General features: G+C 45.0%; 5 protein-coding genes across 8 annotated transcripts; 4 read left to right on the top strand and 1 right to left on the bottom strand.

Moving 5' to 3' along the window:
* Positions 1 to 1,862: 1,862 nt before the first annotated feature.
* Positions 1,863 to 8,128, top strand: LOC125525976 (type 2 DNA topoisomerase 6 subunit B-like). Of its 2 annotated transcripts, none has more exons than XM_048690981.1 (12): positions 1,863 to 2,156; positions 2,233 to 2,344; positions 2,432 to 2,515; positions 2,967 to 2,993; positions 3,263 to 3,374; positions 3,455 to 3,536; positions 3,997 to 4,017; positions 4,920 to 5,113; positions 6,061 to 6,202; positions 6,347 to 6,540; positions 6,659 to 6,779; positions 7,646 to 8,128. In XM_048690981.1, the coding sequence occupies exons 1-12, from the start codon at positions 2,106 to 2,108 to the stop codon at positions 7,946 to 7,948; spliced, it is 1,443 nt and encodes a 480-aa protein (XP_048546938.1). In that variant the 5' UTR covers positions 1,863 to 2,105; the 3' UTR covers positions 7,949 to 8,128. The 2 variants fall into 2 exon arrangements, with proteins under 2 accessions (XP_048546938.1, XP_048546939.1); XM_048690982.1 differs by having other exon boundaries at positions 1,870 to 1,992.
* A 194-nt stretch (positions 8,129 to 8,322) lies between these two features.
* Positions 8,323 to 10,892, top strand: LOC125525977 (protein RER1A-like). The gene is made up of 3 exons (XM_048690983.1): positions 8,323 to 8,795; positions 9,955 to 10,135; positions 10,596 to 10,892. Exons 1-3 carry the CDS (start codon positions 8,443 to 8,445, stop codon positions 10,641 to 10,643), a joined length of 582 nt encoding a protein of 193 aa, XP_048546940.1. The 5' UTR covers positions 8,323 to 8,442; the 3' UTR covers positions 10,644 to 10,892.
* A 2,733-nt stretch (positions 10,893 to 13,625) lies between these two features.
* On the top strand, positions 13,626 to 16,189 carry LOC125525974 (peptidyl-prolyl cis-trans isomerase CYP19-4-like). 2 transcript variants are annotated; one of them, XM_048690978.1, is made up of 7 exons: positions 13,626 to 13,833; positions 14,066 to 14,138; positions 14,459 to 14,506; positions 14,597 to 14,620; positions 15,448 to 15,630; positions 15,726 to 15,801; positions 15,898 to 16,189. In XM_048690978.1, the coding sequence occupies exons 1-7, from the start codon at positions 13,735 to 13,737 to the stop codon at positions 16,034 to 16,036; spliced, it is 642 nt and encodes a 213-aa protein (XP_048546935.1). In that variant the 5' UTR covers positions 13,626 to 13,734; the 3' UTR covers positions 16,037 to 16,189. The 2 variants fall into 2 exon arrangements, with proteins under 2 accessions (XP_048546935.1, XP_048546934.1); XM_048690977.1 differs by having other exon boundaries at positions 13,654 to 13,848.
* Positions 16,190 to 16,958: 769 nt separating this feature from the next.
* LOC125525975 (protein METHYLENE BLUE SENSITIVITY 2-like) lies at positions 16,959 to 18,426 on the top strand. Its single transcript, XM_048690980.1, has 2 exons — positions 16,959 to 17,448; positions 18,127 to 18,426. Exons 1-2 carry the CDS (start codon positions 17,105 to 17,107, stop codon positions 18,140 to 18,142), a joined length of 360 nt encoding a protein of 119 aa, XP_048546937.1. The 5' UTR covers positions 16,959 to 17,104; the 3' UTR covers positions 18,143 to 18,426.
* A 706-nt stretch (positions 18,427 to 19,132) lies between these two features.
* Positions 19,133 to 22,107, bottom strand: LOC125525972 (WAT1-related protein At3g45870-like). 2 transcript variants are annotated; one of them, XM_048690976.1, is made up of 8 exons: positions 21,591 to 22,107; positions 21,415 to 21,477; positions 21,207 to 21,323; positions 20,755 to 21,040; positions 20,521 to 20,676; positions 20,277 to 20,428; positions 19,571 to 20,006; positions 19,133 to 19,452 (listed from the first exon to the last, which is right to left on the bottom strand). In XM_048690976.1, exons 1-7 carry the CDS (start codon positions 21,845 to 21,847, stop codon positions 19,838 to 19,840), a joined length of 1,200 nt encoding a protein of 399 aa, XP_048546933.1. In that variant the 5' UTR covers positions 21,848 to 22,107; the 3' UTR covers positions 19,133 to 19,452; positions 19,571 to 19,837. The 2 variants fall into 2 exon arrangements, with proteins under 2 accessions (XP_048546933.1, XP_048546932.1); XM_048690975.1 differs by having other exon boundaries at positions 19,133 to 19,449.
* Positions 22,108 to 22,685: the final 578 nt, after the last annotated feature.

Below are 22,685 nucleotides of genomic sequence, written 5' to 3'. Positions count from 1 at the left end.
CCGGCGCTGGTGGGAGACAAAGAACCCTAATTTTCGGGAGGCGGCGGCTGGCTACGTTGGAGGCGGCTCCACGTATGTTTTCAACGTGTGATGCGAGAATCGGTCTTTCGAATATGTAAACTTTCGTCTGCAATGCAAACAGATTCGAACATAATTCATATAGAGACGGGATTCATACAAACAGACATAAAATTGATACTAGCACAAATACCCGTGCACTGCAATGAAAGAGTAATTTGACATGTTCAGTTGATGTCCAGCAACGCAGCAATCACAATTAGCGGGCTTTAAATGCTGATTAATAGTGTAGTGGCTCACTTTTTATCTTTAAACACCAATTTGGCAGTCTATTTACATGCAGCAAGATTTTTTTTAGTTAGGGTTTATTGAAACGTCATTAAAATGGTAAAAATATTTTTTTGCATGATAATACATGTCTCCTTTTATATCATAATAAAGACATAGTAGAAAGCACGTAAACACAGACCTGACAAAGATGAAAAAAAAAATAAAACACTAGCCTTTGTATAAAGAAACGCCAGCTAAGAAATAAAATTACAATCAAGACCGAAGAATATGACCTGCATTCCTCGGCTAGTTTCCTAGCAAATCTTTTAATGCTTGTGTTAATTTCTTTCTCATTTACTTGATGGATTCTCTCTCTAACTCACTCCCAACTCAAAGTTCTTCTAAACCTTCTAATAGTTTATGTTTCTGTCACTCCATTAATCCATCATAAGCAAATTTATCACATATTACAATACCCTACAACACGAGTCTCATATCGTGCGCGCAAACGGTGGGCACCATATGACAATACCATAATAACATGTAACTAAAATCAACCATGGCATATCACAATTAATCTATAGGACAAAAAGAAACTACTCAAAAATAATAATGGCGAAACAAATCATTGGATAATAATAGCATAAAAATCATGTTCAAGTAAGGATTACAACGGGTTACGAGAGAGTAGACCGTTGAATAGAGGGGGAGGAGGATGTTGATAAAGCCGCTGAAATTGATGAAGAAATAGCGGCGACGATGGTTCCCCCAGTGGCACTCTGGGACCACCGGAAGAGAGGTGGAGAGAGGCCCTCGTCCTTCTTCTCCTTCCTTGGCCTCTCCCCTAGATGGGAAGAAGTTCTCCCTCTGGTCCTTTGTCTCCATGGCTCCCTCCCTATGAGATTGGATCTAATATCTATATGTTTCTCTTTGTTTCGATACTTTGTTAGGCCCGTCACAGTTTCTTTTATAGCCGGAGATCCATAACTTCAATTGGACTGATTTTGTTACACGATTTTTTTATTTTAGGATATTTTCTTGCGGATTGGCGAGATAACGATGGGGAGGCTGGAAAGCGATGGCCCATGGGACTACATGAAAAGCGAGTTGCTCGCACAAAATAAGCGGTCAAAATCTTAGCCGCCCGTCAGAAATCAATTACCTTTTAAAATTTATTATTTAAAACATGTAGATATGATAAGTATACGATCGTTAGGTAAGTACATATGAAAAAACGAACATTTTTATGGCATTTTAGTTGATGCAAGGATGATGATATTTTTCATAAGCATGTCAATTTTCACTAAGACAGATTTTGCCATAGTTGCTCATTAAATTTGCTATTCTCAAGAAACATAAATTGCTACAAAAAAATTTCGTTTTGCTATGGTCACCTACCTGACGTTCGGTAGTTATCAGCGTTCTAAAATACATTACTTTCTCTGTTTCATAATTTTTATTGTGGTTTTAGTTGTTTTCATGGTAATCAGATGCCTAAGCATAGTCCCTGCTACGTAGAGTAGAAGGTTTGTGGCACCACTGATCCCATTTTCTATGTAGGCCCTTATACCTTGCCCCATATTACTATCGCGTACCACCATCGCAGTCCCACACACTCGGGAAAGAGAGGCGGGGCCAACGTCGACGGCGGCATAGCTCCGGCGAGCGGCGGCCGGCATTGTCCTTGCGATCCACGCGCTCACGGGGGAAATTTCACCACCCACGCCCTTCCGCTCCCCGGCAGCAGCGCGGCACCACAATTCACAAACCCCTACTCTACACCCCCAGAGCAGGCGGCGTCTTCCCCCTCCGCCTCCATGCCGTCCCCGTCCTCCTCCTCCTCCCCCCACCGGAAGCTCCTCCACTCCGTAATCCCCTCTCCCAACTCAAAATCCACCCCGATTCCGCCCTTCTACTCCCCTCCTCACAGCGTCTCCGTTTCAGTTGATTTGCTGGGCGGTGCAGCGGTGCCGGATGTCGGAGTCGCCGTGCCGGCTCGCGGTCTCCCTCAAGGGCCCCTCGGACCCCGCCGCGTCCTCGGCCCTGCGCGTGTCCGGTAACGTAGCTGTCCCCCGACACTGTTCCTACCTTCCTTTCTCCGGCTTACATTTGGTTCGGTCCCCAATTGTGTGAACTGATGCAGTTTCGGACACTGGAGTCGGGAGCAAGCTGGAGGAGTTCCTGGAGCTGGATGCCCTGGCGCGCGAGACCCCCGTGGAGAAATGGGGTATGTGATCACCTGCTCGTGCACAAGAATTTTGTTTCATGATGCTAATCTTGTCAACCTGCATGGAAAGTTCAGTTCTAATGTATTGGAAATGTCCCTAGTTAGTAACAATGTCAGTAAGTTCCCTCCTGGGTTCCATCTTCAGTTATAGCCGGTTAGAGCATGCGTGAGAGATATGGAGATGATCAGGTGCTCATGCCATCAACATTTGCTTGTTACACGCCACCATTTCCTATAAAAAATATCACCACCTTTGAAATGAATATGATAGATGGATCTAGAAATGAATATGGTATCCATACTACTTTCAACTTTCAAGTCGGTATTCAGATGTGCCAACTGGGATGTGACATGTGATTTCTTTCAGATATTCATTTGGTTTTGTCTTGGCAATATTTCTTGTTCTTAGGTTCAGCTTTCTCTGTCTGACACAGCTTCTCTTTATCTGCAGATGGTACCCTCGTAATCACAACTACTGGTACGCTATCTGTTTCCTCGATGCATTACACTTCTTCACTGTTCCTTTTCACTTATACACCATTTCGTGCTGTATGTTAGAATCTCAGTTCTTTTGTGTACATTGGTGGTCAGTTATTTTGTAAATACTGGCCGCACACGTTCTAAAACGGCATCCAGAAGGGAATGGAAGGGGCACAAATATGTTTTGCAGAGAAGGTTTTATTTGGTTAGTGATATTGTGATATCAGGAAAGCCGCTGATGGGTTCTTGTCTTTCTCCATTTTGTAGGAATCAATGATAAAGCTATTTATCATTATCGATTTAATCTTCATGAAAGCGTATCTTCAAGTACAAGATTCAGCAAGATGGCTACCACATACAAGAATAATGCAAAATTCAGGCAGGCCATCTCTTGTCAGTTTGATATCATCCATCATATACCAGGGTCAGTTGAATCATATATGCCTTTTCTCAAAGCAGTGGAACTGAAGTATGCCTTTGCCTTTCAAATGACGCTGATATTGATGACTTCGTATTATGGCTGGTTGGTTTTGCACGCAAGGTATGCCTTGCTTAATGTTTATGTTTATCTTTTTTTTTAACCACATTTATGGTCAACGTTAGGAAGGGGAGCCTTGGCGCAGTGGTAAAGCTGCTGCCTTTTGACCATGAGGTCACGGGTTCAAGTCCTGGAAACAGCCTCTTACAGAAATGTAGGGAAAGGCTGCGTACTATAGACCCAAAGTGGTCGGACCCTTCCCTGGACCCTGCGCAAACGGAAGCTACATGCACCGGGCTGCCCTTTTTTTTATGGTCAACGTTAGCCAATAGTTTAGCCTTGTGATATGTAATCCCTGTCAATATAAGAACCCCGATCATGAATTTCTAATAAATACTTGCTGAAGAAAGTAACTCAAACATGGCATAATTGTTAATGTGTGTGGTATTGTGATTAACATTTATTTCATTGATGGTGGCTCATATATTATCCGACTTACCCATTTTCACATTCACCTATGCAGATAGACGTGCTAAGAGCAGCTGTAAGTATTCTGTACTGCTATATTTTCACAACATATATTTATACATTTCATATGATTTCCTTGCCACTGTTAGTATCCATCTTCTCATCAATCACATCCCAAATTTTTTCCTTCCGCATCCCCTTTAATCTTAAGCCATTGCATCCACAACTCAAAGTGCCCAGTGCCTACATATCGCAATGACTATACGGATATGTATATAGTAGCACTAATAATGCTGTTTATTACCCCACAAAAAAAATGCTGTTTATTATGGGCATGTTAAATTTTAGTCTTTCTTGTTCGAAGGACTATCTTACTCAAATTGCATTCTAGCTTATGAGTCATGGGTGGTCTTTTATTTGTCGAAAATGTCATGTTCTATACGGTACAATGAGAAACACCAAAAGTACATAACCCTAGCATTAGGAGGTTCCCGTAGATGTAGAAAGTTCTCAACGAGCTTCAGGTGAAAAAGTATGGATACATTTGCCAAAATTCACATACGTTTGATCTTGGTAATGACAAGACATAATCAATGAAAATCGGATTGACCACAAACAGATTTGCATTGTGTATACTTATGTCCATGCTTTTTGCATATGCGGAACCTGCTAGCATATGAAGATCTACTGATTTCTGCACTGAAACCGATATCCCTGCTGATTAAATAGAGATATACTTATACCAGCAATAATTCCATTTTTTTCCAAGTATGTGTCTTGTTTAACTGAAGAATAAGTTTATAATAGATAAGCATATGTGATGTCTTTAGCCTGACCTCTTGAGTGGTTGTGGCATACTTTTAGTTTTTGTTGAACATCCAGTTGGCATGAAATTGTAGCATCTCTCTGTTCTTGCCTCTTCCTTCTTAGCCTGACCTCTTGAGTGCTTGTTTGGTTATCTTATGTGTACTTACTCAGAACTTAGCAATTGAGCTCTCCATTGAGCAAACAATAAGTGCTGGATCAAGAAATGTTTTTCTGCCAAATGAATCTGATGATACCCATCTTTCTATTGCCACATCAAGTATTGAGCGGCTAGTTTCTGGTCTTGAAGATTATGCACTCTCACATGGGAACACATGTGACAAGTGTGATGCATGTTGTATGAATAGGTAAAACTTTCACTGTTCAATGTGATATGGCTGCTAGACATATTTTCATGGAGGATGCCAACATTGTTTTGCTCAAATTGCCCATACATGATTCATGATTGGCGTTCTCAAATCACCCTACTATTACCTAAACGCGTCTAGAGTAGAATTGCGCTATTTTTGTTCTTATCCTCCTAAAAAGAGCATACCTCTGTTATATTCTGTTTGTAATTATTTTAGGACTCCTTCCTCCTTTTTTCAGTTTCATAGTTAATATGTATATATGTGATATCTTGGCTTTCAGTAGTACTTATTTATCACTAGAGCGCATCTTTATTTTTTCCCTTGCACTTATATCTAGAAGGAATGATATGCTTGGAGATCTTTCATTTGCCTTCTATTTGCATTTCATATTTGATCCGCCTTGTTAAGCAGATCACTCAGTTCCGTCATTGTGAATTCATGCTCATGTACATTTTTTTTCAGTATCAGATAGAAATAGGAAAAACAATTGAGAATTAGTACTGAAAATTGCCTTACAGTGACTGATTCGTAGATGTATGTGTCAAACATATTTATAGTTGAAAGCATACATATTTGTACACTGGAAGTCTTCAAAACGTTGCGTTTGAGCTATATCTACTGATCTAGACCTTGTTGTTTTCAGTTGTGTATGAGAAAAAACCATTTATGTTGGCCCACAACATCCGGCACTGGACTGGATTGTTACATTCGTTGCCCACACCCAAGCATGGCCACTTTCAGGCTTCTGTTATGCATGTGCTTGGCTCCTAATTCCTAACCTTGCTGTTACCTAGTTTGTAGTCATTATATTCAACCCTTGGCATATTAATGGATAGCACATGCATATTATTTAATTCTGGTATGATGAATTCTTCATATTGCTGTTCTGACATATTAGACATAATCTCTAAGTTTATTCTTCTGCTTTCTGATTCTCATGTCAGAGATCGTCTGAAGGCCGGAACTGGATCTGCCAAGAATTCAGACAGAAGAAGAGATAAAGGGCTACTTGTTGAAATAGCCATAATGGTTGCGCATACTGCATCTGATCTGAGTTGCTGGATGGTTAATTGTTCATCTACTCAGGTTTACATCAAACCATTGAGTTACAGAATCTCACTTTGCAATTACATACTTGCATTTTACCACTCATGACATCTCATGTTTATGGTGATATCGTGATTCAACTGAGCTCATTGCTTCTGATGGACGGTGAATGGCCTATTGCAGGTTTTGCATTTTCAGGACTTCATACCCTGCCCCATTTCACAGTCATCCTTCAATGTGCTCATGAGTATGGACTGGCAAAGCTTCGGTTTCAAGTTAAAAGGAGGTTTCATGGATGACGAAGGAAATGCTGTGCTTGAGTGGGATAACCTGACATTTGCTCGTGTTGATATTGCCATTCACACTTACCATGGAATATATCCAGCCATCGTTTTGTGCATACTTTCATTTTCTATTGATTGTTTGGGCGTGGATATTCACCATGGGTTCTTCCCAAGTGTTTTTCTCTAGCTATCCTTGACTTGCTTTAGCTACAGTACAAGAATGGCAGAGATCTGAACCAGATAAATATGTTGTGAGGAAGGCACTTAAGCTTGCATTGCATAACCTGAAAGCAGATCATGCTGGAGAGTTTATCAGTTGTCATGGAAAGAAGGTATGTGTTACATGTTTTCTGCTAACTAACATAATTGTGAAGACTTTCATTTCTCATGTACCTTCAGCCTGTTATAATTTTTCAACTGAAGAAATATTATTGTTAGTTGGACGAGAGCATTGTCTAAGGTGCAAATTGACTAAAGATGTTATACTGTCATCAGATATCTAAGGTGCAAATTGTCTTAAACCTGTGCAAATAACAATGCAAACCAACCTCGTAGTCTTTCAGAGGAGCAAACTGATCTTATGGTTACAGTTTTTAACAGAAACAAAAAAAACCTTAGTAAGCATTATATATTTCATATACTACATGGTCTGGAAAATATGCAGCACCATAAGCTCTGCTTCTCCAACATGTTTCATTGCAATTGTTCAGCTCCACTGCTACAGTACCACATAACTTCAGCGCTGCAATTTTCCACGCAAAAGAATAGTATTAAGCGGGCCTTGTAGGTAGAACAGTATTGTTCCTAACGTTATTGTGAATTGACTTCCCTTTACATGAAAATAAGCGTAAGCACCAGTCTGGTTCATCTTGATAATGAGCTCTGAAAAATAGAACCACGTTCCACAACTGCCAAGCAGGTCCTCGGCTACTCTTGCAGTAGGTATCACCAGGACATGGTTTACAGTGGCAGCTAACTACACTTCCCTTCATACTGATGTATTTCATTCATCCCCGAAAGAAATTGCTAATGCCATTCCGGTTCATCTTGGTAATACTGTTCACTAACCACTACTGTATCATATTTACAGGCTACCTACAACTTCCTAGTACTGTTCACTAACCACTACCATTTGCTGCACTTCGCTACCTGAACTGACAACAAGCATTGTGGTAACACGCTGTTCATGCCATTCCAGATCCTCGAATACGTCCCCGACCTCGCGCAGTCGATCGCCGGCCTGATCTCGTCGTCCAACGACCGAGAGTTCCGAGACGAATGCGCCGCACTCCTCGGGCTGGGCTCCGGTCAAGACGTCTCGGAAGGGGCGGTCAGGTCCTGCATCAGCGACAAGATGGCCCGCATCATAGAGATGGGCGACGGCAAGGAGAAAGCCGACGACAGCGCGCCGCCCTACCTGTTCGAGTGCGAGAAGCTGGATGAAGACAGCCCGCTGCCGGACGAAGAGGATGGAGACGAGGACATGATTTTTGATTTCTAGCATCGTAGTCAACTAGGAGTATGATATGACAGCCCTGCTAGATAAGTTTATATACGCTGATGACAAGTGTCGCTGCTTCCTTCTCCCGTATGCAAAATGTATAAACATCACGTATATGTCGTACTAGATGTTACCATGTTTTGCATGAATTTGGTTAAATTCAAACAGATTTGACCTGGATCCAAGCCAAAATTTGGCACAAATCTCCCATTGTTTTAGATGGAAAAAACACGGAATCTTCCCGGAAATTCCACGGAGATTATTCCCCCGTGGGAAGGCAGCGGTGGGCGGATGCGTGTGGGTGTGCCCGAGCCGAACCCGCGTTTCGCTTTACAGCATGTGAAGAAGGCTCCGCTCGCGCACCGCTTGACCGGTCCTCCTCCCACACCCACGCACGCACGGAACCTAGCCATCAGCCCAGTCCACCCCACCGACCGGGTCGCTCCCCCCTCCCCCCACCCAGAAATCCCCAACCCAGGCGGCGAGCGACGACCATGGAGCCCGTCGGCGGCGGCGGGGGCGCGTCCTCGGCGGCGGAGCGGTACCGCGCGGAGGCGGCGCGGGCGTTCCAGCACTACCTGGACCGGGCGGCGCCGCACACGGCGGGGCGGTGGGCGGGCACGCTGCTGGCCGCCGCCGTCTACGCGCTGCGGGTCTACTACGTGCAGGGCTTCTACGTCGTCTCCTACGGCCTCGGCATCTACCTCCTCAACCTCCTCATCGGCTTCCTCTCCCCCATGGTCGACCCGGAGCTCGAGGCGCTCGACCAGGCCGGCCCCGCGCTCCCCACCCGCGGCAACGACGAGTTCAAGCCATTCATCCGCCGCCTCCCCGAGTTCAAGTTCTGGTATATCCGTCTCTTCTGCTGCCCCCTTCTCGTCTCCGGCCCCCTTTGATTTGATTGCGTGAAATTGGTGCTGAATTCGAGATCAGATGCAATATCCTTCTCGAGACTCAGATTTGATCGAGCAGCACGCTTTTTTTTTCCGGCAGTTTCGCAAGATTCGCCTGCCAGCAAGTGGGCTCACCAACAACCCATTTGTAAATGGGTGGATAGCTGGAACATGTATACAGCCTTGCTAATTCATGTGCCCTGCCAGCTCCTACGTTCTCTTAGAAATGCGATGCACTCATTTTGTTGACCTGCTTGAGGGGTTTCTTTTCATAGTCGGAGCCACTTGCTGACAAAATTTTGTAGTGCAATGGCTTAGGACTGCATAGTCTCTAGGTGAACTCTTGCATTTATGTGCAATTGAACCTTTGTAGTGCAGCGACTCAAGGTTGCATATTCTGGAAAGGATATGTTGCATTTTCTAGGCCATCTCTTGCACTTTTGTTCAAGTTCCATCTTGCTAACTGCTGTTACTTCCCTATGAAGAGCTGTTAACCTTCCATTTTGTAAAAAAAACAAAAAAAACTCCTTGTCAAGTCATTGTGTTGTTCTTTCGGTGGTAGCCTTAGTGTTGTATGCATGGTTCAGAAGTTCAGATGGGATTCTACAATCAATCTCTTTCCAATTTGCAAATAGCATATGTTAACTCCGTCTGCCGCATTGCTTTTCAAGCCACTGTGATGTTCTTTCAGTGGCATTTAGTCGGCTGTTGTATGGGTCAGAAGCTCGGATGGGATTGTACAGACAATCTCTTTCCAGTTACTTTGCAAACGTAGTACAGATTAAGTTTAAGAACTGCTTCTGTAGCATCATTGCTTTTCCCCAGCAAGCTCAGTGAAAAGATGCATTGGCTGCTATTGGTGCACATGGAGTAACATTTTTCTATGAAATAACTATTCTGTAGTGAATTGTACTGCTAGAGTAACATTTTTCTATGAAATAACTATTGTGTAGTGAATTTTACTACTGTAGATCAGATGGCATGGAATAAGCACTAGTCTAAAAAAGATTTTTGTTTTCCGGTGCCTATGGGTTCTTGGCCTTTGTTTATCTGTTATGTTGTGTGCTGTGCAAATGTACAAAAACCACACTAACCTACTGCTGCTATTTTCAGGTATGCCATCACAAAAGCCTTCTGTGTTGCTTTTGTGATGACATTCTTCTCGGTATTCGATGTTCCTGTCTTCTGGCCAATCCTACTCTGCTACTGGATTGTGCTCTTTGTCCTGACAATGAAGCGGCAGATTTTACATATGGTCAAATACAAGTATGTCCCATTCAGCATGGGGAAGCAGGTACGAGTCTGCTGCTGGTTGGAAGAGAATTAGTTTTTCAGCGGTTTTAAACCTTAAGTAGATTGTGTTTTCTGCAAGATCTCTGAAACATTGGTGCAAAATTGTTTCATGCCCATTCAGTCATTACAGGTTTAATGCTCATTGATCATTGATGCACAGTTACCACTTATCAGTCTCACTTGTACGCCTTGGGGCAATCAGAATAGAACCCTGTGAATGCTTCCTGATTGAACTTTCCATTTACTTTGATCTAGAGTAAACTATATCTGTTTAGGAGCTCAGGAGCTAGCATGTTGTTCTTGCCTGGTCATATGATGCATTATATCGGTCTACGTCCACCATGGATTAGCAAGCTTTTTAACATCATAGCAGCATATTCTCCCTAGGATCTGCACTTCAAAAGTTAGCGAATTTACCATATTTCGGCTTATTAATCTTTCGCTTGCGATTTGCAATGCAGAAGTACGGAGGAAAGAAAGGCCCATCAACCAGTGGATCCAAAGAGTGAGGCATGATGTGTCAAATCCCTGTGTTGCTCTTCTGCGAGGCGACGGATAATCAGATGATCGTGCTGGCATGGTGGTTTTATTAGTACAACCTACTGACAGTGAATGTACAAACTAGTAACTCTTTCATTGGTTGGTGATACCTTGTTCTGCGTAGTAGATCAGTAGTAGCTTCTTTACGCTGATCATTTGTCACGTCTTCTGTTGTAGTACTGTGAGAGTGTGCAATGCAAATCAAAACCATTGGGACTCGTGCAACTCTTGTTGCTACCACCTACACCTAGTACTCCATTTCCTGGAGGATCTCTGCAATTTGCTTCTGCAACACTTGATTTCGGCGACTTTTCTTATATGTTCATATTTTTGCTGTTCAAATATATGCAAAGTTCAGATTTGGTCCATCAGCTCCAATACCGGGCGACTTCTCTTTTTTCTTGAGGCCCAATACCTGACAACACCATCGATCGTTGGAAAACTGGGCAATGTTGGTCGCGCTCCTGGTGCGAAGTGATTTTATTGATGAAATTTGGCACGGCTACTTTGATTCAAAGGCATTTAGCAGAATTTGTGGAGGATTTGGATCCTTAGAGTTTTCCCTATGTTTGTCGTTATTTGATTCGCTGGATTGAAATCCAAGGGGCTTTTACTTGGGATTCTTTTGCACTCGTATCTTGGAGAAAAATTTGCATCCACTCAAACCACTTGGTGGAATTTCCTTTGCTTTTCCTGTGCTGTCAAACGTTCATCTGAATTCATGTAGTTTTATTATTTCATAGGATTCAAGAGGACAAGACACTCTAATCCTACTTTATTTTTCCTATTCATGTGTTTTTGAGAATTCTTCCGAGCCCTACTCTCTTTTGCTTCCTCACGTGTCAGTTGACAATCCAAGCTGATTTGTCCTACTAGATCGTGTGCAATGCATATATCAAAACCGATGTGCCTTGTGCAACAATTTTTACCACTTTTCCATTTCAGAGGTTGGCTGGTGCAACAATCGTTGGTACTCCTTCATCATTTTCATGGCGTTTCTCTGCTACTATTCACATTTGTTACGCTTGACTAATGATGACATCTCGCTGGGAAAACGCAGTATGTGTTGTAGTATATCTGAAAATCGTAGATTAACCACTCTATATAGCTTATTGGCTCACGTAACAAACAAGAACATAAGATCGTGAATAAAAGGAAAACAATGGAGCTACCGATTGGTTAGTAAACCAGAAGAAAATCCAGTTCCTTGTTTCTCGGAGCGCTTTTTTCTTATGACACAGGCGGAGAAGTAACCCTAGCTGACATGTCTATCCGTCTCCTCGCCGAGCAAAGCCCGTGCGACACCGACGGGGGCGGGGAGGCCTAGATCGAGGACCTTCTCTGAGACGTTGGAGGGTTGTTGTAAAACGGCAACGAGATGTGTGCTCGAGTGTCAGCCTTTGTCAGGCGGTGCACGACATCGGCGTTGGTAAAGCCGACGTCGGTCGGAGGAATCTAGCGTGGAGGCCTTCATCAGTGACCCAACCTGGTCGAATCATCATAGAAGAGGGCTTCGGTGCATAGTTCTGAACGGCGGCGAGTTCAACATCAGATCCAGACCTATCGTACAACGGCATGGGTGTTTTGTTTCAGATCTTCTTTAGAGAATCTTTGTATGTGGTTTAGGGCAGTGAAGCGACAACATTGCCCCAGGGTAGGAATGATATTCTCTATGTGGGTGGAGGGCATGTTTTTTCGCCGGAGGAGGGCCCTATTCCCCGTTTCATTGGTGTGCTTTTTCGCTGGTGGAGCGTGTGTGGAGCTATATATTTGGCAGGTCTTTTGAGTTCCAGACGGTTTAGGTATCCGGTGGATCTATCTGGATTTGGCCAGCTTCCGTGGTACTCAGAGATTGTACAACCCCTTATCGACATCCTTTTCTCCGAGGTGTCGATTTGCTTTGCAAATTGCAACCGTTAGCGTTTCCTAGTCTGCATCAACGACTTCCCGACCGCTGCTTCTACATGCTCATGGATTTCAAAAAGTTAGGATCGTCGATGCGGAGGCCCAGAGGCAGCATCAAGCTATGCTCACGACACGCCGCCGATGGATGCGAGACGAATAAGACATCGTCTCCCCCAAGATTTTGTAAGGGTGTCTTTTTATAAGGACCGGTGATACTTAATATATGATTTTATCTCTTTCTCAAACTAATAATAATAATATAGAACCATACATGTATTATAAAATACTTTCTCCATTTCAAAATAAACGTCATGATTTTAGTTCAAGAAACTAAAACCACTACACTTATTTTAGAACGAATGGAGTAGTGATCACAACAAACCCATGATACACCTACTTACTAGACGACCAACATGATAGAGTTGTAACAAACCCTAGTTGTTAATTAATCACAATATCTAAATGTAATTACTTCCATAAATCACATAATTCTTGTTCACCCCCATGCGTTTCAAAAGTACTCCCTCTGTCTCATAATATAAGAGCATTTTTGACACTACACTAGTGTAAAAAACGCTCTTATATTATGAGACGGAGAGAGTAAGTGTCATGGTCTTAGTTCAAAACCACGACATTTATTTTTGAACGGTGGGAGTAGTCATTACAAGATAGAAGATGAGTCATCAACTCTCTAAAAAAAGAGTCAAATACTTGTGTGCTTCTTTGTGAAGGGTGAAATAGTGTTAGAAGAGAGAGAACGAGTTTTTTTTTGCATGACAGGGAAAAAGAGGTTTATATTTTGGTACCCACTAAAATTACAGAAATTTCAGAAGTTTGGTGATTTTTTAATCATATTTTGTAGTTATAAGAAATTGATAGAATATAAAGTGAGTGGAATTTGGTGTTCCGTATGCGAGGAGGAGTGGAATTTGGTGCTAGGAGTTGCTGTTGCAAAGCAAAAGAGCAGTCATGAGTGCGGTCGGGGGCGAGCAGCCTGTGATGTGAGGCCGTAGTCTGACAGCTCGACCCCACCTGTCAACCAAACGACCGGCTCTGTTTATCTCGCCCGTGGACTCTCCCTCTCGGAGGCTGCGTAGTGGAACGACTAAACAGATCTGCCCTCTCTCTCTCTCGTCCGCGGCGATACGATCCGAGATGGCGATGAGGGCGTGGAGGCGGAGCGCGGCGGCGAGGGCCCCGGCGCACCTGTGCCTGTGGCTGGCGCTCGTCGCCGCCACCCTGGTGCTCGCCCAGGTGCTCATCCACCTCGTCCGTCTCCCGCGAACCCCTCCTCTTTACTTTCCGCCGCTCCCCCCTCTCGCTCCTCCGTGCGCCGATCTGATCGTTCCTCTGCTACGATTGCTCGCTGATATCTGTTTGCCGCGGATCGGGGCGGATTAGATGTGTTTGGGGTTGCTGGTCTGTTAGGGTTTGATCTGGTGTCTGTGTATGGATGCGTGCTTACAATTTTCTTTGTGGTTTCCAGGGTAAGAAGTCGAACCTGTCGGAGGTGACGCACAAGGTCTACTTCGACATTGAGATCGACGGCAAGCCCGCAGGTCTGTGCTGAACCCGTGGCAACAGATTTATTTTCAGATCAGCGCGATGTATCATCTCAGTATGGGGCGGACAGTAGACTGCTACTGATACAACCGATATCGCATGCCTGATTCCTGTCCCTAGCCTAGAAAGCCCGGTTTGTAGTTACGCGTCGAGTGATTACTTTTGCTTAGGATCGTTTAGAGGCTGAATTTTCATGTTTAGATGCCTGCACTGCACCTAATCATGTTTTATGTTTAGTGAGAAAAATATTCACTGGTGTGCTTCTTAATAGTTTGATTGATCCGTTGGCATTTAAATTGATTCTGAATTGTCATAGGTCGGGTTGTCATGGGACTTTTCGGCAAGGCTGTTCCTAAAACCGCAGGTATCATCTCCTTGCTGTTCGAGTTAAAAACCATGTACTCATCTATTGGATGACAGAAATGCTAATGGCTTGATATCTTTTGTCCTACAGAGAACTTCAGAGCACTCTGCACAGGTATGCTTCCCTACCACTTATGCTGTTTTTTGTATGTTGCAAGCGTTATGCTGTCTACTTGTTTAAGTTTTTGGATGATTAGTCTGATGGCAAGGCTGGCCATTGGAATAAAAAATTGCTCTATTTAATCACAGTTGCTTTGTTACTTTGGCTCACATCTTCAAGTAATTTAGCCTATCAAATATGATTGGCTTCCTCAGAAAGTCAAAACATAACTGCACAGTGAAATTATATAACTAATTTGATGCATGCTATGCTTGTAACATGGCAAAGCTGTGCTTACCTTTTTCCTTGAAGAGAAGGAAGCTACCTGTATTGTTTCCTCATTATTTCAAATCCAAGTTTACCATTCTAGACACAAGAACGTAGAGAGAATGGTGACAGCCTGTTTGCCTGCAAAGTTTTGGGGATGATCTGTTTAAATTCCAAGCTCCCTCGAGCATAATTGAAGTGTTCTATGTTGTAAGCTCAAGGAGTAGCCCTGTGTGCATAATTTTGATTGTTCATCCCTTGCTCTACCATACAAGTGCTAAATATGAATGTCTATATGAAAAAAAGAGAAGAAATGAAGTAACTGGTTGAATTCGTAGTTGTCTAGTGCCTAGTCTAATATGTCAAAGTATATTTTGCTTCATGAACAAAAAGGTGGATAACTGTCGTTACACTTCATATTCCACCATAGAGTATTACGAAGGCCTATCATTATTTACTGCATATATCATTGTATTCAGAATATCTGCTTTACTAGTACTACAGTCTGTATTGTAGCTTCTCTCTATGATATCTGCTAGTGGTTGCTGACCATGCCCCACTTAATTGTCATACAGGAGAGAAAGGCATGGGCAACAGCGGCAAGCCTCTCCACTACAAGGGGAGTTCGTTCCACAGAATTATCCCCAGCTTCATGATCCAAGGAGGTGACTTCACTCTTGGCGATGGAAGGGGCGGTGAATCAATCTACGGCACAAAGTTCGCCGATGAGAACTTCAAGCTCAAGCACACTGGACCAGGTAATGATCCGTGTTTCTTGAAATCCAGTTCCAACGGTAGAAAGATAGGCCGGGTTAAGATGTCCTCCTTTTTCATTGACTGGTTGTCGGTGCAGGCTACCTTTCCATGGCCAATGCTGGGAGAGATACCAATGGATCCCAGTTCTTCATCACCACTGTAACCACGAGCTGGTAATTTTCATGATTCTTTGTGATTGCAGCATTTTGCGCTGAATCTTTCTGTTCTGCTGGAACTCTATTGTTGATGATATACACTCTGTATTCTAGGTTGGATGGCAAGCACGTCGTGTTCGGCAAGGTGTTGTCTGGAATGGACGTGGTCTACAAGGTTGAGGCCGAGGGCAAGCAGAACGGGACGCCAAAGAGCAAGGTTGTCATCGCCGACAGCGGAGAAGTGCCGCTGTGATGAGACCTGAAATGGTCTCTGGTGGAAAGCTACGGTGACTAGTTTTCATTGTAGAACCGTTATTGTCGGGACTGTTTTCGTGTACTTCCGTGTGAATTTAGACGGCAAAGTTTTTTCTCTTACTATAAAAAAGTATAATAACTTGCTTACTCATGATATGGTTGGCAACTTTGAAGTGCTCTTATTATTTTTTTCTTGGATGTTTTGCTGGGTTATTTGCCTTGGAGAAAGTGCTGATATGCGCCTTTTGATTTGAACGATTATCGATCGTCAGCAAACAAATATTCTCGCTTAGTACTGCAAGTGTAGCGGCCGATACCTCCCGCCTGGTGATTGTTTTTTTATGAGGACCAATCTCACAGTAGTTTTATACTTGAAAATCTTCAAAGAAACATTTCTGGCTTACGCTTTAAAAGGTCTGAAAACTGTTGGAAGCACTACCCTATGACCTTTGTGTCGATGAAGCTCCACCACTGCCCGGTAGAGGAGAATCTCCAACAAACCTCCAACACCATAGACCACAGTAGTATTCTTTTTCCCTGGCAGAAAAAGAAATATTCTTTGTTAAAAAAAGAGAAAGAAATATTCTCTTACAATCCTATTTGTTTTTCTTATACGATAATAATCTACGGTCCGCATCTTCTTCTCATACGATTGGTACTATGAATATACGTAAAAAAAGTAAACAGAGTCCGTGGTTTTAAGAAATAGGAAAAGAAAAGGAGTTATGCAAAGACACGGCGAGCAACCCTAGAAGCCGCATCTTCCACTCAACCAATATATTTTTCTTTCATCTAGTATATCATATTAAAAAAAAGGAGGAATCCTACAATCAGCATCAGGGCCGCTGGCTCCAGATCGGACGGTGGAGCGGGCAGAGCCGCGCGCCCAGGGGGCCTAATAATTGGCGTCCCCCCATCCGCCCCCGAGCCGCCCCCAACCCCCGTCCCGTCAAACGCAAAGAAGACAAGCGCAGCAAGTAGGGTTAGGAGAGCCGGCGGCGGCGGCGGCGGCGGAAAGCGAGAGCTCCAGCGGGCCGTCGGGAGGGAACCACCCTCGTCGTCGGAGATGACGGGCAAGGCGAAGCCGAAGAAGCACACGGCCAAGGAGATCGCGGCTAAGATCGACGCGGCGACGACCAACCGCGGCGGGGGCAAGGCCGGGCAGAAGGACCGGCTCGGGCAGGAGAAGGGCGGCCACGCCAAGATGGAGTGCCCGCTCTGCAAGGTGACGGCCCCCGACGTCAAGTCGATGCAGATCCACCACGAGGCGCGCCACCCCAAGCTCCCCTTCGACCCCGAGAAGATCAACAACCTGCACGGCTCCACCGCCGCGGCTCCCGCGGCGGCGGCCGCCGTCGCCTCCACCTCCAAGCCCAAGCCCGGCGTCCGCGGCAGCCTCAAGAAGACGGGGTAATCTAAACCCCCCATACCCTACCTTGCATCCAAACCCCTCTATGGTCGGTCGTCCGCTCCGATCTACTATGGTCGTCGCCTGCATCTGCTGTCTTAAGTTTACTATATGCTGCCGCTGATGCTGCTGCTGCTCTAAAATATTGATGCTGTTGCTGCTGCTGATGCGTGTGGTGTGTCGTGTGCTAGACGCGTGATTTTTTTTTTACCTGTACACATGAGGCCGTGTGGCCTCATTGCCATGTTTAATTACCTGTCGCTACTCTAAGATGCTGGCAAATTGTTTGCTGATGTTAATGTCTAGTGGCGCTCGAGAGATCTGAAAGATCTGCTGTCGATCCAGTTCCTCCAATTGGCGGCTGAAGTGCATGAATCGGGGATTTGCGCTTGAGTTTCTTATCCCGCCGTAAGAAGTATTTTACCTCGGCGATTCTCGGCTATTGATGAAGCTGTCCCTTTTTAGCAAGGGAGCAACATCGTTTCCATACACAACTCCATGCTTTAGAATGCTCAACTCTCCTTTTTCTTCCTGCCATTCGGTTACTTATGCCATGTTCATTAAGCATCATGGATCGATCGGTCAGAATTGGTCTCCTGGGAGTATTCTCAATATTCCTGGTGGTATCACTGGCAGCCTTGCTGCCCCCAGTTTGATGATGAATGGATTTGCCATTGCAGCGATGAACAGAAATGAGGCCTCCACAGCTTCAAGCGCCTCTTCTAAGTCTCTGTTTGCCGTTGCAATGGATTGTTATGACTACTGTCTCGTTTGATCGGTCGATCGTTTTAAGATATTTGGTTGTCTTGTAATCGGATATATTATGCGCTCCAGAACATCTGAGATGAACTAAACTGAGCCTAAATAACTGGTTGCTGTCAATTTGCTTGGTACCGTCTTAGTGTGGCAACTGATGTTGGGGAATAATCACCTCAACTGAACGCTGCCCTTTATAACAATGAATAGTCTGGTTTTGTCGATGCACTTTTGTTATTGCATTGCCCCACTGAAGAGGCATTGCAATGATGTGATATTATGATATGCTTGAAGCACGCCTAGTGACTTTGATGGCATGGAATCTTTGATGCTTCAAGCAATGGTGAGAAGTACTTTATTAACATTCCCGCAGTTCATTTTGATTGCATGGAATTGATGCTGAAATTATTGTCAGCCATGAAACTAGTAAATTGTTACCTGGAGGTCGAAGGTCCATTCATTGGTGTGACTTTTCTTCTCTAAGTTTGGTTTTGGCTTTTTAAAATGAGCTTAATATTCAGTGTTAACCTCACTGTAACTGCATCATAGCTCACTTATGTTTTGTATAGTATGTCCGTTTAACTGGAATCAGTACGCCGGAATTCCCTTTGGCGTAACCAGTGCTGCTTAAGGGCCATGTTTGTAGAGCATAAATATTGTAGGAATTGTGTAAGTGCAATTGCATATGCATTAGGTGGCTGAAAACATTTTACGTTTCAGCTGCCTTTGGCATCCAATGGCTGCGTTTTCTTCTCCCTCACCACGCCGCCGCTTCCTCCCTCACGCACCCCATTTCTTGTGAGGTTATGGCGAGCCCTTGCCGGTGGTGCCGCAGCCTGTCGCTAGAAACTGTAGGTAAAATAACATGGCCAAGTACTACCAAACTGTAGGAAAAATAACATGTCCAAGTACTACCACCGTTCACAAATATATGGAAGAACAAACACACTAAAATTTGTCTATATACAAGCAAAGGGGGTAAAACATAAGCAGTTGGGCAACACAAGATTGTTTTGTAACCGTGCCAACAATTTACACAACAGTGGAAGGCAGATACAACAGAAGCAAAGTAAGAAACACTCCATCGGCCTGATGTGCCAAAGAATTTGGAACTCCTACTTTGATTTTTCCCACTTATGCACTGAGCTCCAGACATAATTGCTTCGCAAGTATGGCATTACGAAAATCAACGAAGAACAGTTTGTTTGTACTGTATTGCAGAGTCAGATCCCAGACAGTAATAGAGGCTGCTGAAGCAGAAGATAAAATGCAAGTTAACACCAGCAATCATGGCAGCCATATGCCAATTAAGCAATTACGATGATAACTAATGAACTATTAACAAGTTGGGTTCGATGAAGTAATTACCTTTGATCACTGAAGCTGTTCCTTGACCCATGAAGACAACTGTTGAAACTGAACTATCATCGCACATCGTTAGCATCTTCTGCGGCTGCTAGGAGAACGATAATTGCGACACATTTCCATTCCAGCTTATGTTGAGGGTATTTGGGTATGAGATGTAACTTAATCCAATGGTAGAGAAGGTAAATACAAGCTTTCTGATACTAATATACAACGTAATTCTGCTGCTGCTGTTCTGGAAAAATAACAGAGTCATCTCTCCTCCGAGTCTTAGGGATCAATTGAGCTGGAATTTTCCTGTCTCTTGGGAGCTGGCGCATCCTCCACCTCCACCAGAAGAGGATTCAGATAACCAGACATCAGTATTCTCTGCGCCTCATTGTAACGGGCCCAAGTAACCAGGTATAGACCAGCAATGATGAAGACTCCTCCAATGAGGCTGCAGGTAAGGTGGGCATTTAGTTCTGCATAAATTCGTGGGAATTCTATAGCAGGCAAACTAATAAAGAAACATCAAATTTCAGTAACGGCATCCATGGAAAACAACATCAGCTCCAAGCACCATCACCATTACGGTGGTATTGAAAGAGTACCAAGCTCAACTGATAAACACAATGCGAAATGACCAATTCGAATGACAGGAAACTAACAACTCATGATGTCACAGTGTTAAAATAGCAGATAGGGTAGAGTGTTGGTTGGTCCATACCTTCCTAGATAGATTGGGGTACCAAGAAAAAGAGTTGAGAGGATGGTAGAGCATGCTGGTTGGAGCGGATTGTAGAGGGCGACCAGAGATGGTCCAAGAATTTTGTTCGCCCAAGTCATGATTGCGTAGTTGAGACAAGATGCAACAACTCCCTGTTGGCTCAAGCAAGAAATGTGGTTAGAACAAGCACATCTTAGCATGGTCATCCACAGGCAGCAGCCATGGATATTATTCAGATACTCACAGCATATAGAACGGCTATGATTTCGGTCCCTGTCAGCGCCCACTCATGGAGCCCGTTGGTTGCAAATACCCCAGTCAACACCATGAAGATGGTGGCAAATGAATAAGAATAGGCTGTCAAGGATAAGCTCGCGGGATATTTTACTAACACCGGGGCCTGGAATCAGTCACGGCAGAAAAGGACACAAATTCAGATATAGTTCTCATTAAGAGCAAACAACCCAATCTGCATTACCTGTATGACAAGATAAGCCCCCATGAGGAAGCAGTTGCCTAAGAGGCACAGGACGCCAAGGTTCCAGGTTCCAAAACTGAACTGGAGCGTGGCTGGCGTCAGCCACTGAGCAGGATAGGAACTGCCGCTCCACGACGCGTCGGCGCCGTCCAGCGCATTGGCGCCTCCGAGGCCGATCAGGGAGGGGCCTCGGTAGAAGACCATGAGGACGGCGCCGAAGACGCACACGGCCGTGCCGACCACCTTGAAGAGGCCGTCTCTGGTGAAGACGTTGATCACTTCGACACTGGAATAAGAACATTTTGGTTCAGCATTTGATCAGAATCCAGAAGTGTATCCAGGGCAATGGGACATTTCGGGGTTTGTTACGGTTCAGTTTGGCATTTTGCATCCAAGGCGATGTCAGAACTCTAAAACGTGTATGTGCATCCGTTGATTGATTGGTTGCTCACCCGACGATTGCGGCGAGGAGGAAGGTGAAGACGGGTATGGCGGGCTGGAACGCGGCGGCGTAGGAGGCGTTGGTGAAGCCGAGGCCGAGCAGGAAGAGGAGCTGGTTCCCGAAGATCCTGCACGCCGTCAGAATGTGACTCTTATTGCTCCATCGGGCATCAGCAGTAGCAGCAGCAGCATGAGGAGGAGGAGGAGTGGGGGAATTACCCGGTGAATCCAAGCAGCGCGAAGGAGCCGAGCAGCTGCGGGGTGACGGGGCGCCGCACCCTCCTGCGGGAAATTCAGAATCCGCACCCGAATAGCGTCTAGTCAAATTCGATGTCAATTGGTCTAGAACTCTAGATCAGAGCAGCCATGGGCATGGGGATGATAGTGCGACGTACCTCTCTCGGAAGTAGGCGGCGGGGGCGAGGAGGGCGAGCGCGACGAGGTCGCGGTAGACGCAGAAGACGATCTGGTTCATGCCGACGTTGAGCACGGACTTGGTGAGGACGTGGTAGCCGCCGTAGGCGAGCTGCGTGAAGGCCATGCCCGCGTGCGCCCGCCACGCCTTGTCCTCCCACAGCCGCAGCCGGTCGCGCCCGCTCATCCCCCACATCGACGACGACCACCGCTGCAGCATCGTCGGCTCCGTCCCCATCCTCTCTCCACGCCGGCCGCTAGGCGCTACTGCTACCGCGGGAGCCTAGCTGGCTGAGCTCGGAGAAAGATCTCTCTCTCTATCTCACCTGGACTTTTCTGCGATGGACGGCGATGTCACCGGCCCCTGATTGTGGTGTCTGCCTCTGCGGCTCTGCCGGCCGTCGTGTGGCGGACTTATTGGGGAAAGGCTGCGGTGGCTTCTGGCTCCACGCAACCATACGGAGTAAGGAATGTAGACACTGTGCCGGTTGGCGTGAGCTGCCCCGTTTGCTCGGGGAACGACTGAAGGAAATCCGCTGGATTTCTTGTGCTGGCTGGCTGGTTGCCGTCGCTGTGGTTTCGCCGGCGGGATGTCTCCCGTTTTGCGGTGGCTTTCGGGCACGTGCCATCACCGTTCCGTCAACGCGCGCAAGTACGTACGCAACCACCATGCACTATTCGGAGGGAGACCTCACCGGAGCTGTCGTACTGACAGTGGCGAGCCGTCACTTTGCTTCCATCTCAGGCGTACACCAGCAAAGTGAGCTGTCGTTCCGGTTCCACATCGTAGGCATGAGGAGAAACTTTAACGTGCTAACCCAAACGGACGCGTGTTTTGTCTGTTTGGATTGGTATGTCTGCCTCCTTTTGTGTTTGGGTCAGCAGTGCGTCCAACGCTTGAATTCATTTTCATCCTCACGGCCGGTTTGCGGGCATTTTAAAGTTTTTTTTTTGCAACATATCAATAAAATTGCGCTCAAGTCAGTATAATTCAAACAAAATACAAATATTTCATAGTTTCACAACCAGATAAAATCTCATAGTTTATAAGCTAAATAAAATTTACATTGTCTCAA

The sequence above is a fragment of the Triticum urartu genome, chromosome 7 (genome assembly GCF_003073215.2).
Source record: "Triticum urartu cultivar G1812 chromosome 7, Tu2.1, whole genome shotgun sequence".
Classification (NCBI taxonomy): Eukaryota; Viridiplantae; Streptophyta; class Magnoliopsida; order Poales; family Poaceae; genus Triticum; species Triticum urartu.
The sequence above is the reverse complement of the archived record's forward strand: the minus strand, read 5'-3'. Positions and strand labels throughout refer to the sequence as shown.